Source organism: Symphalangus syndactylus, chromosome 6 (assembly GCF_028878055.3).
Source record: "Symphalangus syndactylus isolate Jambi chromosome 6, NHGRI_mSymSyn1-v2.1_pri, whole genome shotgun sequence".
NCBI classification, from domain to species: Eukaryota; Metazoa; Chordata; class Mammalia; order Primates; family Hylobatidae; genus Symphalangus; species Symphalangus syndactylus.
The window spans coordinates 76,248,846-76,266,544 of NC_072428.2; the positions used below are offsets into that span (position 1 = coordinate 76,248,846).

General features: G+C 34.7%; 1 protein-coding gene across 5 annotated transcripts in view; it reads left to right on the plus strand.

Annotated features, from left to right (window-relative positions):
* Positions 1 to 17,699, plus strand: part of NAALAD2 (N-acetylated alpha-linked acidic dipeptidase 2) — a 101,610-nt gene that overhangs the window by 38,638 nt on the left and 45,273 nt on the right. For all 5 annotated transcript variants that reach the window (XR_010121541.1, XM_063642027.1, XM_055283241.2 and 2 more), the window contains 5 exons: positions 830 to 921; positions 3,271 to 3,361; positions 5,149 to 5,413; positions 8,889 to 8,970; positions 10,181 to 10,273. Coding sequence is in view for 4 of the 5 variants with exons in the window: in XM_063642027.1 (XP_063498097.1) it covers positions 830 to 921; positions 3,271 to 3,361; positions 5,149 to 5,413; positions 8,889 to 8,970; positions 10,181 to 10,273 (623 nt within the window). In the remaining variant the exon portion in view is untranslated. The remainder of the gene's footprint in view (positions 1 to 829; positions 922 to 3,270; positions 3,362 to 5,148; positions 5,414 to 8,888; positions 8,971 to 10,180; positions 10,274 to 17,699) is intronic.

Below are 17,699 nucleotides of genomic sequence, written 5' to 3' on the forward strand. Positions count from 1 at the left end.
GTCTATTTTTGAGCAAATCACGGTTATAAACAAACAAGCAAACAAAATGTAGTCAATATGTGTAGTAGTCTAGATTTAAAATAGACCAATTTGACTCCACAGTCCACATTGTTTTCACCACATGGCTCTGCTCTTCTTAGAGTGTCAAAAGACAAGGCAAGTGTAAGTTTGTAAATGTACTTTTAATGAAAGGAATAAAAATGTATACACACACACACAAACACACGAGCTCTTAACATTCCCAAGTAGAAATCTGAGGTTATGTAGAGTTTTTTTAAAAATCCATAAAATTTTAACTTTGTTTAAACACAATAAGGCTGTCTAAAAGAATAGTCCCAGCACTAACCCCTGCCTGCCCTGCAAAACCAAGACGAAGCTGAGCTTGAAATTATGTCCTCTATTGTTCTGAGACTTCTTTATAGGTCTTATTAGGCAAAAATAATTTACAAAAGCAAATGTTGTATCTGAAGTTTTCTCCTGTGTCTTCCCACTAAAAGAAATCTAAGCTGCCAAACATTAAAATGGCATTTGTAAAGATTTTAAGTTCTATGTAAAAGTTTACCCAAATAAGCAGGAAATTACATCTTAGGTACATGGCAAATTACCAACACAGGTAGGCATCATGAATAAAAAATAATTTGGGCTAGATTTATTTCTTGCGATTTGCAAAAATATAATTTTTCTATAAATAAACATATATATACACGTGTATAAATATATGTATGTACATATGTCATTAGAAGCTGATGACAAATAATATATAGTTTTATTTTGGCATAAATGTAGTTGCTTCTACCCCTAATTTCCAGCATTTGATTTCTCTTTCTAGATCCCCAGCCCTGATGATGGGTTTGAGGGTAAATCACTGTATGAAAGCTGGTTGGAAAAAGACCCTTCACCTGAAAATAAAAATTTGCCTAGGTAAGTTACTGGTATGCACCTTTCCTACCATAGAATAAATTATGAATTCCCCTCTGCCTCTTGTTTCTCCAAGCATGAAATTCTTAAGCGTCTCATCAGTAATTTGAGTCAAGAAAAGATAATAAAGAGTTCCTGGCCGAGCACAGTAGCTCATGCCTATAATCCCAGCATTTTGGGAGGCCAAGGCGGGTGGATCACCTGAGGTCAGGCATTCGAGACCAGCCTGGCCAACATGGCGAAACCCTGTCTCTACTAAAAATACAAAATTAGCCGGTCATGGTAGCGGGCGCTTGTAATCCCAGTCACTCAGGAGGCTGAGGCAGGATAATTGCTTGAACCTGGGAGGCAGAGGTTGCAGTGAGCCGAGATCGTGCCATTGCATTCCAACCTGGGCAACGAGAGTGAAACTCCATCTCAAAAAAAAAAAAAAAAAAGAATTCTTCTATCCAGTTTTGTTTTGCTGATTAGCCAGCACATGAAGTCTTTCAGCCTATATTAGGGCACAAATCTAGTTTTGCAAATTTTTAGCCAAAATAGTTGCGCTACATTATTAGCCATTAGTTGGCATTCTTGCTTAAAATTTCATTTAGGTATGTATCAGATGTATTAATATACAACTTCAGATGATAATGATCAAAAGACAAATGCTAGATTATTTGCTTGTAAGTTTGTTAAGGAACATTATCAATACCCACCGAATTGTATCTTTACCTGTGATTTAGAATTTATATAAATATTATTTTATTTTTTATGTCATCTCATTCATGCTACAGCAGCTTTCTTAAATTTATTTTATATTTGTTTTTATTTTTTTTCTGAACATTATGTAATAAGTATATATTTGTTTTCTACTGTAGTGCCATTTCTAATACAGGCTGAGCATTCTTAACTCAAAAATCTGAAATCTGAAGTGCTCCAAAATCCAAAACTTTTTGAGCACCAACATGACGTCACAAGTGGAAAATTCCACACATTATAGCACTTAACACAAACTTTGTTTCATGCACAAAATTATTTAAAATATTATAAAATTAAGTTTAGGCTATGTATATAAGATATATATATGAAACATAAATGAATTTTATGTTTAGACTTGGGCCCCATCCCCAAGATATCTCATTGCATATATGTAAATATTCATAGTCAGAAAAAAATCTGAAGTCCAAAATACTTCTGGTCCCAAGCATTTCATATGGGATACTCAACGTGTACAAGCAAATAATAGTAACAGTTTATAGCTTTATTCCTCATTTCAAATCAGTCTTGTGAAAGTTTGACTGTGGGTCCATTATAAAAGTTTCACATGCCAATTCAACAAAAATAGTAAAATACAAAAATGATTTCTAAAACATTGAAGCGGTCAGTCTCAAAAACATATCTACTAACCTAATAGTTTGGAAATAAACAGTTATGTTATTAATGAACATGCAATTTTATATTCTGCTTTCATGTCTTACCGTTATTTTACTAAAAATTTTCATGTCTTCTTATTTATGTATATGCATATATATGTGATAGATCAACAGAAGTTTCCTAATCTTATGCAAAGAAATAAATTATAATTAGATGTATTTCTAAAATGAAATAAGGCACATTTATATTCTTCGTGATTTTATTTATTTATTTTTATTTATTTATTTATTTATTTTTTAAGACAGAGTCTCACTCTGTTGCCCAGGCTGGAGTGCAGTGGTGCGATCTCAGCTCACTGCAAGCTCCGCTTTCCGGGTTCACGCCATTCTCCTGCCTCAGCCTCCTGAGTAGCTGGGACTACAGGCGCCCAGCTAATTTGTGTGTGTGTGTGTGTGTGTTTTCAGTAGAGACGGGGTTTCACCGTGGTCTCGATCTCCTGACCTCGTGATCTGCCCGCCTCGGCCTCCCAAAGTGCTGGGATTACAGGCGTGAGCCACTGTGCCCAGCCTCTTTGTGTTTTTAAAAGTAGATTTTTTCATGGCAATTTTCTTACTAGATGATAGTTCTCTGAGGGTAGAGCCCACGTCTTCATTGTTTTTCCCTCTAAACAAAAATGTAAATGCTGAAAATATGATGAAGAGCATCATCACAAGATGTAGTCTTTGGTGGCACGGTCCAATTCTTGTTATAGGTTGGTGCAAAAGTATTTGAAGTTGTTACGATTATTCTTAATTTTCAGCATTACTTTTAATTTTACAGCAATTTTCCTGCAGATTATGGGAAAATGTCTTGAGGGTGGTTGACCTTTTTTAAATTCTTATAAATGTTATATATAATTCCTTGCTATTCTTGGGGCAGGATTCCTTGTCTCATCTGTTTAACTTTGTATCATTTAGTTGTTTATGTGTGTGTGTGTGGATTACATTCTACATCTAGAATCAATAAGCTGGGATCTGGAAGTGACTTTGAAGCTTATTTTCAGAGACTTGGAATTGCTTCAGGCAGAGCCCGTTACACTAAGAATAAGGTAAGCCATTTTATCATTTTGAATATATAACATTTCACCTACAGTCCTTTGGCGAAGAATGTCACTAAGTTGTTTGGCACCAGACACCTGGTGGATGTGGCCTGGGAAGAGTTCCTGGGGATAGAGATAGACTGCATGTCACTTTCCAGAGGGACGAGGAAGTAATTTGAGTAATTTTGTGAAAATTTTATTGTTAGGGTTAATCAACTAAATGGTAATTCACAGAGTAATGCCAGACACTTAGATGGTTATCAGTACTAAGTAGTTCACATCCTTTTCCTGATTTGTCAGAAAACTCTCATTCTCTAGACTAGTCTTGCAGGCTCTGATGTACTTTTCATGAGGATAAATGCAGTTAGAGAACATATTTTGGTCAAGAGGAGCATTAGGGTAAGATTCATTATTGTCGGTAGCTCCTCTTCATATTGCCACTTCTGCCTGTCACCTGAGTCAAGGGCTCTTGGTTGGGAAATAAAGCAAGTTTCTCTTTTAATTTCATCCCCTTTTCTGTTCTGCACTGACTGGTTTGCACTACTGTTACACAGACATCCTGATGATATGCAAGTACTTGAATATAACCAATATATACCATCTTTGCTCATCAATGTTATAAATTATTTCATAAAGCAAATTGAAGATTACGGTAGCAGACACAGATTTGTCATAGATTTTAATCAATCTTCAAATCATAATTACAGTACACCTAAGTACAGTACCAATTGCTTGCCCATTATATGTATATCACTTGCAAATTTGACTATTCAGAATACAACAAAGAACAAAGAAATAAAAGCAACTCCAGAGTAACCCAAAATAGATAAACTCAGGATGCTTATATTCATTACAATTAATACATAAAAGATGTGTTTTAACTCTTTTTCAAGGCCTGTTCACTTTTATATTCTGTCTTCTGTAATTTGATCAAAGTTATCTGGTTTCTAAGACCACTTAAATTAGAAGCAGATAATTAGATAGAAGGAGAAGGACTGATAAGGGGATTGCTTTTTAATGATACTAACAGCAGTAAGAATGATAGCCATACAAGATGGCAAATGGTAAAAACTAAAATTAGAATAGGCAGACCGAAGAACTAAAAAGAATATTTATACAGGATACTACTATGTAATAATTCATATTCATAATGGTACCTTAATTATGTAATAAAGCTTAAATGACATTTAGATATACACTGCTTGAGAAGGAAGGGAAATTACTTAAATAAATCATCCTTAAGCTGTATACTTAGCTGCCCAGAACCTTTTTATTTTACCAATCAATTGATTGATAACTTTGAACTATGCAGAGGTGCAATTTGAATATGTATTCCCTAATTTTAGTTATCGAAGATACGAGGAGAATGTTCAAGGTGTAGCATTTTGAATGAAGATTACATAAATTATAAAACAAATAATGAGAACATTTTTAAAACCAGTGAATATTTGACTATAGTGTTTTCGTTATTAGCATTTTGCCTCATTGTAGTAAAACTCAGGGTATTATATGGTTGTATTTTTTCTTTTTCTTGTTTTTTTTTTTGTTGTTGTTGTAGTATTTTTTTTTTTTTTGTATTTTTATTTAGAGACAGGGTTTCTCCATATTGCCCAGGCTGGTCTTGAACTCCTGAGCTCAGGCAATCCATCTGCCTTGGCCTCCCAAAGTGCTAGGATTACAGGTGTGAGCCACCGTGCCTAGCTGGTTGTATTTTTTCTATAGTTATTTTTATGCTTACATAAAAATATTATAACTTGAATATTTAATGTTTATACTTCCCTCCATTTTTTTTTCAGAAAACAGATAAGTACAGCAGCTACCCAGTGTACCACACAATTTATGAGACATTTGAATTGGTAGAGAAATTTTATGACCCCACATTTAAAAAACAACTTTGTGTGGCTCAATTACGAGGAGCACTGGTATATGAGCTTGTGGATTCTAAAATCATTCCTTTCAATATTCAAGACTATGCAGAAGCTTTGAAAAACTATGCAGCAAGTATCTATAATCTATCTAAGAAACATGACCAACAATTGAAAGACCATGGAGTATCATTTGGTAAGAAATAGTTGGGCAGATATTTTACAGTCTTTAAGTTAGAGCTTTAAGATATTATCTCCTATGATGATCAGTGGATATTGTTTCATCCTAGAATACATATTTGCCTTACTTATTTTGACTTCTACACAAAAACTTTAAACAAATACCTATTAAATAATCTGATTTAATCTGGCATGTATAGAATGAATCCATTATGGCTGAGTTATTACCACAAACATTGGGATGGTAAACATTTTTCCTGTATTATGGCCTTTAAAAACATTTTTACTGGCCGGGTGCAGTGGCTCACGCCTGTAATCCCAGCACTTTGGGAGGCTGAGGCGGGCAGATCACGAGGTCAGGAGATCGAGACCATTCTGGCTAAGACAGTGAAACCCCGTCTCTACTGAAAATACAAACAAGTAGCCGGGCATGGTGGTGGGCGCCTGTAGTCTCAGCTACTCGGGAGGCTGAGGCAGGAGAATAGCGTGAATCCGGGAGGGAGAGCTTGCAGTGAGCCGAGATTGGCCACTGCACTCCAGCCTGGGCAACAGAGCAAGACTCCTTCTCAAAAAAAAAAAAAAAAAAATTTACTGTTATAGAAACAATATTAGAAAAATGTAATATTATTTGCAAAAGATTGAGAAAGCCACAAATTCCATTACGTATGTATTTTTAATTATTGTCAACAAAATGATTATTACTGCATATATCTTTTAGTGTTTGTCCATATGAAACATTTTTTCCATGGTTATAAGTATTCTTTCCTTTTATTAATGACTGTTTAGTGGTTGCTCTTCTACACTGTGCATATCCTATACAGCAAGGATGAATCATAATGTAGTGTATGTAGTAGCATTGAGGATTGAGTTTGGAAGCAGTTTGCCTGGTTCAGATACTAGCTTTACTATTTCTTCGTTGTGTGACCTTGGGAAAGTTACTTCTCTATGTGTTAGCTTTCATATAATTAAAAGATAAAAAAGGACATATCATGATTCAAAGATCATTGTGGAGATTCAGTTTGGTAATATATAGAAGCTGTGGTGGGTGGCACTTAGTGCTCATTAAATATTACCTATTATTACTGTTCTATTACAAACATTGTCTTTTATTATTCTAAGGGCACATATTTTTAGTATATACCCAAATTATCAAATATGCACTGAGTTTCTACTGTGTACCAAGTACTATGTTATTACCTGGGAGATGTAAGTGTGTATAAGGCATGGTCATAGTCCTAAGAAAGCTTAAAGTCTCATGTGGAGAAGAAGGCAATATACAGATAATAGGTTACTATGGGGCTATGTTGAGAGTACTATAAAAACACAGAAAATGGGTGTGGAATAGTAACGACTTCTGAATATTATTATATAAAGGATTAGTAATCTTTACATAATATTATATACAGGATTAGTAATAACAGCAAATGTTATGGTCTAGAAAAAAAATGAAGCAAATAAAATGTGTTTATATCAATACAATTGGAGTATCTCTGCAATGATGGGGGAAATAAGGAGAGATAAAACCAGAGAAATAAGCAGAGCCTACAGCAAAATGGACATTGGTAGTTCTGTGGCTATTCAGCATCTATTTGTCTTCCTAAATACCCTGATTTCCTTTTGGTGAATGATATCAGTTTTTATAAGTCAGGGTCCAATTAAGAGACAGAAACCACACAGAGTGGAAGGGCTGTCTTTAGACAAGGTTAATTCCTCCACCTACTTACCTTCTTAGAGGCCTGGTTTGATCTGTTAATGCCTTTCCCTGTCATATTTTCAAAAATCACCATTACTATTGGTGACTATCCATTAGATTAATTATTTTTAATAGCTTTTCTATTTCAAAAACATTTCTTCTTCCTGATGTGTCCCACTTTCTTCACAATCAAAGTACTTCATTTAGTGCCAGGCAAAAAGAGTTCCTGAGAAAATGTATTAGTGTAGGAATGAAAGTATAATTGATGAATGAATGAATGAATACATAATCTACACTCCCAGTCTATAGTTTTTTACTCTCACTAGCCAATCCACTGTGCTGTCTTATGTCCTTTCTACTCTAGTAAAACTGCTCTTGCAAAAGTCGTCATTGACATGTGTCACTAAATCCCAGGACACGTTTCAGTTATCTATCTTGACTTCTGTCCTGCATTTGAAACTTAACATTCTGTTTTCAACATTCTTTTCTCATAGTTTCTATTCCATCTATTATTACATTATTCGGTTTGAACATGGCTTAAAAACAACAATTAAAACTTAAGGAAAATCTAGGACTAAAATCTAGGACTAAAATCTGGGACTAAGAAGGTTTTTAAAAATACTGAATGTACTTATACTGAATGTACCACTTACTAGCGAAAGCATTTAGAGCTCAGGATTTCTATTAGGTCAAACCTAATAGAATTAGGTAATAGAAATAGAAATAGAAATTCTTTCCATTAGGTGTGACCTAATAGAAATCCTGAGCTGTAAGTGCTTTATCTATAAAATGAATATCATATCTCCTGATTTGCTTGCACCACAGGATTGATGCAAGCAACAAATCAATAATGTATGTTTAAAGTCCTGTGTAGAAAATATGGAAAATAATAAATACATTGTTGTAATAAAAATATACAGTCACTGCTCTATATTGGTGAGTTCTGCATCCACGTATTCAACCAACTGCAAACCAAAAATATTCAGAAAAAAAAACCCACTAAGTTTCAAAAAAGCAAAACTTGAATATGAATTTGTTGTGCTCTGAGCACTACATTGAATCCACATGAAGTTATATATAGGCATTGTATTAAGCATTATAAGTAATCTATTCATGACTTAAAGTATAGGGGAGGATGTGTGTAGGTAACAGGCAAATACTATGCCATTTTATATAAGGGAGTTGCTTCCATGGAATATGGTTATCTGCAGGGGATCCTGGTACCCAGGCCTCACTGATACCGAGGTATGACTGTACTGAGAACCTAATCACTTTCCTTAGAAGCATTGTGAATTCAAGAAGAGTTTGACCAGATCAAATCTGATCCTCTTTCTCAGTATCTGGTTATATCAGTTTGTCACAGGTTGCCTGTTGAACAAGATCTTAAATGCACTATTTGAAAACAAGAATTGGTATTTTTTTTGCCCTGTAATAATTACAGAATCATATGTTATGCGTAGCTGTATCCAGTGTCTAGCATACAGTTGTCCCAATGAATGAATGAATGAATGAATAAAAAAATGAATTCTGGGTTTCTGGTAAACTATGGGTTAAGGAATTATTTGTGTCCTAGATTTTTGAAAGTCATTTCCTTTAAGAAACAATTTTACCATTTTTTGTTTTCATACAATATTACTTTGTTATATTTTCTACTAATTTTCATGGATCTGCAAGAAGACTCAGTAGAAAAATGGCTTCGACATCTATGTGGTCATATCAATCTGGAATGGGGAGGGTGGGAAAGCGAACCTCTGAAATATGAGCTAATTTCTCTTCTGCTTTTCTATTTTTAAAAAAGACTCCTTATTTTCTGCTGTGAAAAACTTCTCAGAGGCTGCTTCAGATTTTCATAAACGACTTACACAAGTTGATCTTAACAAGTAAGTTTCAAATCCCTACTTTAAAAAAAAAAACAATCTGGTTACTAGAATGAACTGTTTTCACTCATATTAGCATTAACCTCTAAATCACTGCTATTCAAATTATAGTCAGCAAATCAGCAATAGCAGTAGTACCTGGGAACTTGTTAGAAAGGCAAAATATCAGACCCCAACCAAGACACGCTGAATTAGAATTCTGCATTTTAACTACCACCCCCACCCCGCCCTTCAATGATTTATACTAACAATAAAGTTTGGGGAGTACTGCTCTGAATGGTAGACTAAAAACTCATCCCAAAGAGACAAGGGCCAAAGGGACCTGTCATTAGGAGTTTGCATGATGAAAATTCTGACTATAGCTGTAAATTCATAGCTTTATGAGTTCAAGTGCATTTGTAATATATTTTACTAGTTCTTTGTTCAGTGCTCCTGTGTACCAGTTTAGAAATTCTTTTTTCATGGATTTTTTTTTTGCATTTTATTTAATTTCTTGCCACTTTCAGATTGAAAATAGTTTCAAAGTATACTCAAAGTAAATACCATGTAACAAGCATAAATTTAGCCACAGATGTGTCCATGTCACATTTATTTTTTCAGATGTAATCAGAATGAACTTTGCTACTTCCCATATTGGAAGAAAGCTATTATCAGTAGTTTTAAGGGACTTCATTCTCCTTTGGATTGTAGGGGAGCCCAGGGAACTTATTCAGCTCCCCAAAGGGATAGTCTGAGTGTGAAAAGAGATTCCCTATCCATTATGTGCAGCTATGTCTTACCCTCCTTACAGACTTCTGAAACCTTTGTTCACTCTTTGTTGTCCAGCCTGTATCTGTTCCTTTCTTCTGCAGTAGAACTGAATGACTTATCAGGAATAACTTGATAGCTCACTTTGTCTACCTTTCCAGGAGGCCTGGCTATCCTTCTAGAAAGAAGTATAGAATGTCTTTGAGTCCTTTTTGATTGGTGTGTGATCTAAAAATATATAACAAACGATTTCCCATTAGGTCTCTCTGCTGACTGTAAATATTAGAAAGATGACTCTGCTGTTGTTTGTAGCTCACCATGTGAAGCATTACTGTGTAAATATTCATTTTGTTAAAAATTGATCAATTTTAGAAATATATTTTCCCAAGCCTTGTTTTTATTTAATATTATTTTGAAGCACGATTCTGTGGTGTGGGTTATAATTATGTATATGTTCTTCTCGAAGTCCCATTGCAGTGAGAATGATGAATGATCAATTGATGCTCCTGGAAAGAGCATTCATCGATCCTCTTGGTTTACCAGGAAAGCTGTTCTATAGGTAAGGAAACAACAGGCGCCAAATACATCACTGTGACCAAAACCAGCATACCTAAAGTTGGCTTTAAACTAATGCCATTAGATGGGTGAAAGGCAAATATGTACACTCTAGGGAATTTGGGTAAGATTGTACATTTAATAATAGTATAATACATATTAGAAAAATAAATGTATATTTAGTAATATTATAATACATATTAGAAAAATAAATTTCATATTGTTTATTGCTTTGCTGTGAGTGAAAATGGTAAAGGCTAGTTGAAAAAGAACTAACAAAATCTTCAAACTGTAGAATCTTAAGGGGAATTTTAGAGCTCATCTAGTTCAACCTTCTACATGAATCCTTTTTATAGAGTCTCAGATAAATAGTTATCCAGTCTCAGAATCTTTTAGTGATGAGAAGCTTACTGCTTCATGAGGAAGCCCATTTCACTTTATGAAAGGTCTAATTATTAGAAAGTTTTCTTCATTAAGATTTAACATCTATTTTCCTGTAATATTTTTCTCTTTGAGTTTGTTCTATTAAAGTCAAATAAAATAAGTCTAGCTCGATTTCCGTATAATATTTTAGGTTTTTGAGATGGTTCTCAATGATGGTTAGATTTCATTTTTTGGCTTTATGATGGTGCAAAGGCAATACACATTAAGTAGAAACCATACTTCAAGTACCCATGCAACCACTCTGGTTTTCATATTCAGTGTAGTACTCAATAAATTACATGAGATATTCAACACTTCATTATAGAATAGGCTTTGCGTTAGATAATTTTGCCCAACTATAGGCTAATGTAAGTGTTCTGAGCACATTTAAGGTAGGCTAGGCCAAGGTATGATTGTTGGTAGGTTAGGTATATTAAATGCACTTTTGACTTGTGATATTTTCAGTTTATGACGGTTTTATCAGAAAACTCATCGTTAAGTCATGAAGCCTCTGTATCCTATTTTCCTATCTGTATCTCTACATCATGTTCTCTTTCAGTGTCTTGGCTGCATCCCTTTGGATGTTCTCTATTTTCTCAAGGTCCTTCTAAAACAGTGGTTCTCTGGTGGAAATTAGAAAGGTCCTAGCATTCAAAGCCAGAAAATCTATATTCTATTTCACTTGCAGATGTGTGATTTAGAGCAAGTAACTTCTAGGGTTTTCCCATCCAAATTAAGATGATGATAATTGCTACTTTAAAGGCTATTTATCATCAAATAATATGCAAAAAAGGTCTATATGTTACCTTTCTTATAAATGTTAATGATTAATATTAACATTTAGATAATTACAAGCATAGGCTTTTAGAACCCAGCTCTGCCACATACTTCATGTGACCTGGAAAAATTATTTCTCTAAGCCTCAGATCCCTCAACTACTAAGTGGAGATTATAATTGCTTTTACCCAATAGGCCTATAGATTTAAGGTCTGTAGAAGATTTAGCTCAAGAGGGATGCACTCAATAAATGGCAGCTATTTTTATAAATAATAAGACACAAATGTTTGTTTCTTCATTGATACAAATGAAACAGCAATCATCAATTATTTATATGAATCAAACAAAAGCTGAAAGCAATATCTAGTGTTTGTTAGTCCTCTAAGGTGTTATTAGTCTATCTTTATATATTTATTTTTTATTTATTTATAAGAAATCTATATTTGTCATTATTTTAAAAACTCAGGCTCTATAGAAGCATATAAAATAAAAAGGAGCAGTGCTTCTTCAGCATTCCCCCCTACCCCCTACACCCAGTTCTGTTATTCTCTTCAGAGAAACTCAATGTTAAGAGTTTGGTGTAAATTTTAATGCACTTATATACATGTTTATATGTATATATGCAGCTCTCTGTATCTGTGAGTTCCACATCTGTTGATTCATCAACTGCAGATAGAATATATTTGAAAAAAAAAGAGTGGTTGTGTCTGTACTGATTTACAGACCTTTTTTGGGTCATTATTCCCTAAATATAGTAAACAACTATTTGCATAGCACTTACATTGTATTAGGTGCTGTAAGCAATCTAGAGCTGATTTAAAGTATCTGGGAGGACTTGTATATGTTATATGCAAATAGTAAGCCATTTTATATAAGGGAGTTGAGCATCCTTAAATTCTGGTATCCAAAGGGGATCTTGGAACCAATCCCCCATGGATACTGAGGAATTACTGTATATATACTTACATATACATTTATATATACATATAATATTACATTTATATATAATATATATGCAAATATTTGCATAAAAATGTACACACACATTATATAAACATTTTATTTACATAAACATCTATATTTACATATTATATTCATAAATTTACATATGTAATCATTTATATTTACATGTATAAATATGTAAACCCGTTTATATTTACATAAATAATGTATGGGACCATACGTTATAATTTTATTTTTTTCCTTAAGAATGTATCTTAGGCTGGGTGAGGTGGCTCACACTTGTAATCCCAGCGCTTTGGGAGGCTGAGACAGGAGGATCGCTTGAGGCCAGGAGCTCAAGACCAGCCTGGGTAACACAGCGAGACCATTTCTACAAAAAATTTTTAAAAGTAGCTGGTGTGGTGGTGCATGCAATCCTAGCTACTTCAGAGGGTAAGGCAGGGGGATTGCTTGAACACAGGAGCTTGATGTTACAGTGGAGCTATGATCATGCCATTGCACTCCAGCCTCCACAATCGCTAGGATTTTTTTTCATTTTTTTAGAGAAAAGACTTGACTCTTGTGAAAATATATATCTACCTCTTATTGAGTTTCAGATTAGGTTTTTTCCACAATTATTTACTATTATGAAAAATATTGACATTGTATGGATGTCCTTGAGTCCTATTTGAACATTTGTTAATATCTCTATAATCAGGACCTGGGATTTCAGGGTGAAAGGGTAAACACATTTTTTTTTTTTTTTTTTTTTTTTTTTTGAGACGGAGTCTCGCTCTGTCGCCCAGGCTGGAGTGCAGTGGCGCAATCTCGGCTCACTGCAAGCTCCGCCTCCCGGGTTCACGCCATTCTCCTGCCTCAGCCTCTCCGAGTAGCTGGGACTACAGGCGCCCACCACGACGCCCGGCTAATTTTTTGTATTTTTAGTAGAGACGGGGTTTCACCGTGGTCTCGATCTCCTGACCTCGTGATCCGCCCGCCTCGGCCTCCCAAAGTGCTGGGATTACAAGCGTGAGCCACCGCGCCCGGCCCACATTTTTAAATTTGATTAGGTTACTACCAAACTGACCTCCAAAGACTACCATATTTTTAAAAGTGCACTTTGAACTATTAGCTGAATGTTAAGATTATATTCTAATGCTAATTCATATTATTATGTTTTAGTCTACTGCAGTAGTATGGAAATAAGTTCTTCCTTCATGATCATAAGGATTACTTTATGGATTGATATGACATATTGCATATGCACACTTTTCCCAATAAGTGCTAAGATAAATGTAGTTATAATAGCAATTCCAGCTACCCAGAATTTCTCATTTGTCTTAAAGAATTTATTTCAAAATTTTTTCCTCATCAGGCAATGTAGATCAGGTTAAAAATGATCTTGTAAATCTTATAAAACCTAAGAGTAAAAATTTTCAGTATGTATAATGGATCAATGACATTTTTAAGATCTGCTATTTCATGAACCTCAAGAATGGAGAGATTACCAAATTTGTAGTGTAATAAAATTGTTCTACCATGTAGAATTGATAGACTAAGAAAATTTGACTAATCTGATGTATATATGTATAGCCATTATATATATGTATGTACATTACATATGTATGTATTGTTAAAAGAAAAACGTTAGCCAAATTATATTTAACAGACTTTAATTGAGCAAAGAATGATAGACTCAGACTCCAGTGCAGCCACGTGATGGATGAAGAGTTACCGACAGAAAAAGGAAAGTGACATACAGAAAACAGAAACGAGTAACAGAAACAGCCAGATTGGTTACAGCACAGAATTTACCTTATTTGAACAGTTTGAACTGACCCCCTTTAATTGGCCAAAACTTGGTGATTGGCACAGGAGTAGACTCAGTCTGTTGACAACTCCATTTAGGTTATCATTCACTATGTACAGAGAAACCTTTAGGCTGAACTTAAAATATTTAAGGAGGCAGCTTTCAGTTAAACGATTTGAGATTCAGTAATGAATAAATCAGAAAACACTGTACATATTTTGAAATAAAATGTTAATATGGAACATATAAAACATTCATCTTAAAATTCAGAAGTATAACTAAATGTTTATTGTGAATAAAAAACATGTGTCCATTCCTGCTGCTATATCAAAATACCTGAGACTGGGTCATTTATAACACACAGAAATTTATTCCTCACAGTTCTAGGGGCTAGGAAGATCAGTGTCAGCCAATTCAATGTTTTATGAGCACCTGTCCCATACATGGCATTTTTTTTCAGGGTGTCCTCAGTTGGCAGAACAGATGGAAGGGCTAGCTAGCTTTCTTCATTCTCTTTTATAAGGGCTCTAATCCCTTAAAACTGTCACACTGGAAATTAAGTTTCAACATACGAATTTGGGGAATGAACACATTCAGACCATAGCAGCATGCTTGATAAATTTTGCAAACAATTATTTTTGAGTTGTGGGTAATATATCGTAACTATCACAACAAAAGCAAATAAGTAATAAATCCTTCCTTATCTACCACTGAGCTCATTTTCTATATTCTATTACTCCTCTTGTTTTTTCCCTAATGAAAGTTCCACAAAAATTAATTGCTCTGTGTGGTAAGCATAATAATGGCCTCCCAAAGATCTCTCTATTTTCTAAACCCCAGAACCTTTGAATATGTTAGGTTACATGACAAAGAGGAATTAACGTGGCAGATGGATTAGTCACACTAATCAGCTGACTTAAAATAGGGACAGTATTCTGAATTATACTGGTGGTCCCAATGATGCAATCACAAGGGTCCTTAAAAGTTTTCCTGCAAGAGGCAGGCAGGAGAGAAAGTTAGGGTGATGCCATTGCGAAAAGACTCATTCTAAAATGCAGTTGCAGATTTTGATGGTGGAGTAATGTGGGAGGCCTCTAGAAGCTAGAAAAGCAAGGAAAAGGATTCTCCTCTAGTGCTTCCAGGAAGGAATGTGACCCGATCATACCTTGATTTTAGCTCAGTGAGACTTATGTCAGACCAACTGTAAGATCATAAATTTTTTTTAAGCCACTAAGTTTGTGGTAATTTGCACAGCAGCAATATAAAATGAACACACTCCGTAATGGAATCTAAAAAAGGTTAAATAAAGCTTATTTTCTTGCAAACATCAAGTGAAATACTGTAAACGTCTTTAAAAGCTGCAAAGCATTTAATTATGAAATTCTAGAAACATTTGTGGCCAGGCATGGTGGCTCACGCCTGTAATCCCAGCACTCTGGGAGGCTGAGGCGGGTGGATTACCTGAAGTCAGGAGTTCAAGACCAGCCTGGCCAACATGGTGAAACCCCGTCTCTACTAAAAATACAAAAATTAGCCAGGCATGGTGGTAGGCACTTGTAATTCCAGCTACTCGGGAGGCTGAGGCAGGAGAATTGCTTGAGCCCTGGAGGTGGAGGTTGCAATGAGCTGAGATCATGCCACTGCACTCCAGCCTGGCTGACAGAACGAGACTCTATCTCCAAACAAACAAACAAACAAACAAACAAAAAAAATATATATATATATATCATAACTCATCAGTGAATAGTTACTATGCACTGAGGGAAAGGTTGAGGAAAAAAAGATTATGAAGTGTTGACTGTATTCTCTAGTCTGCTACAGTAGTTCTTGACACCTTTTAAAAATTCAGAAATGTTCATTGTGGAGGGTAATTAAATCATCATATACTTGAAACCTTGAGAACTAGACCAGAGTTTGAATTCTTGTGGGACTAGAATAGCTATTTGAGTCCACCATTTCATAAAAGGGTATTTGAATTGCTTAAGCATTACCTGTTGTCTGATCATTTCTTTTAGCTTGCTGCCTGCTTCTTATCTGAGAAAATTATGGAAAGGATTTAGTTTCAGAATAGCTAATATTTACTGAACACCTATTAAATGTCAAGCTATGCTTTTCATCCAACATTTGATTCTCACAACAATCCTTTTAGGACAGTACTTTTATCACCACCATTTTTAAGATAACAGGCACAGGGAGGTTAAATAACCAGTGCAAGGCCACAAGACTGATAGTTGATAGTATTCTGGTAATAGTAAATATGCTACTATTCTGATGTTTAAAAAACAGGCAGTCTCACTCTACAACCTGCTCAGTCACTACTCTATGTAGAGTCTATATTATTTCAATTATTTTACAAATCTGGGACAAGTTTAGACAACTTAGGCAATTTGCCAAAGGTCACTGAGATATTAAATGCCAGATCAGTGATTCAAAGGTTATTCGCTTCCTACATCAATTTTTTTTTGCTATATTCTTCCTTTACAATTCTCCAGAAGAGGGTAAGTATACTAGGGAATATCTATGACTTGCATCTCTGATTTCTTGACTCATATACAGGTCAGGATACCAATGCTTATAAACAACTTAGCACATATACTGATATTAATTAAAAAAAATCCATCTGAGGCCATATTAAGATTTGAAAGCCAAGATAATAAATCCTGATGTACTTTGGTAAATCTGAATGATGGGTGTTATAGATTTGTCATTAATCATTAATACTTATATGGAGCTCTATATTGCTTCATACAGATTTACTCTAGAATAAGCTTTGGGGTTTGACTGTTGGACCCAATTCCTGATGTATTAATAAAATACATCCCTTTCTAGAAAGCAAAATTCTACATAATTATTGCGGAAAGAAGTAGCTTGATCCCTCGAGCTATTTATGTTGAAGTAGAAAAGCAACTATAAAACTTTCTTTCTAGATCAAAAGTTGAGTGTCTTTGCGGGCAACCCACATATAACTGTCTTAGCTTTGTGGAATGGACTTCATTTTCCTTGCCATTTGGGACAGTTTGAAATACAGGCTTCTTTAAATACTTGCTTTTTAATGTCTAAAAAGTATTGGGAACAACTGTCACTCTTGTTTAATCTATTTTTAAAAGACAACACAAAAATAAATTATCTTTCTCAATCTCCTCTTACTAAAAACATCCATAAACTTACATGTTATCATATATTTGTGGATGCTCACGGGCCGCTGAACAATTATTCTGCACAACTTACAAGAACTTACTTTCTTCCACCTGTTTTGGGTTCGCAACATGGTATATGATTCCTGAGATATGTCTTAGTGAATGCATATTGTTAGCTCCTTTCCTGGCTTGAAATTATGATTCGCATAAGTATCTCAAATCAATTGTCTTCTTATAGGAACAAAAGTGAATGTCAAAAGGAAACAATGTGGTCTAAACAAAAAGCATGCAAAATGTCTGTATACACTTGAGTTCAATTTGCCTTGTTTTCTTCCTTTTAG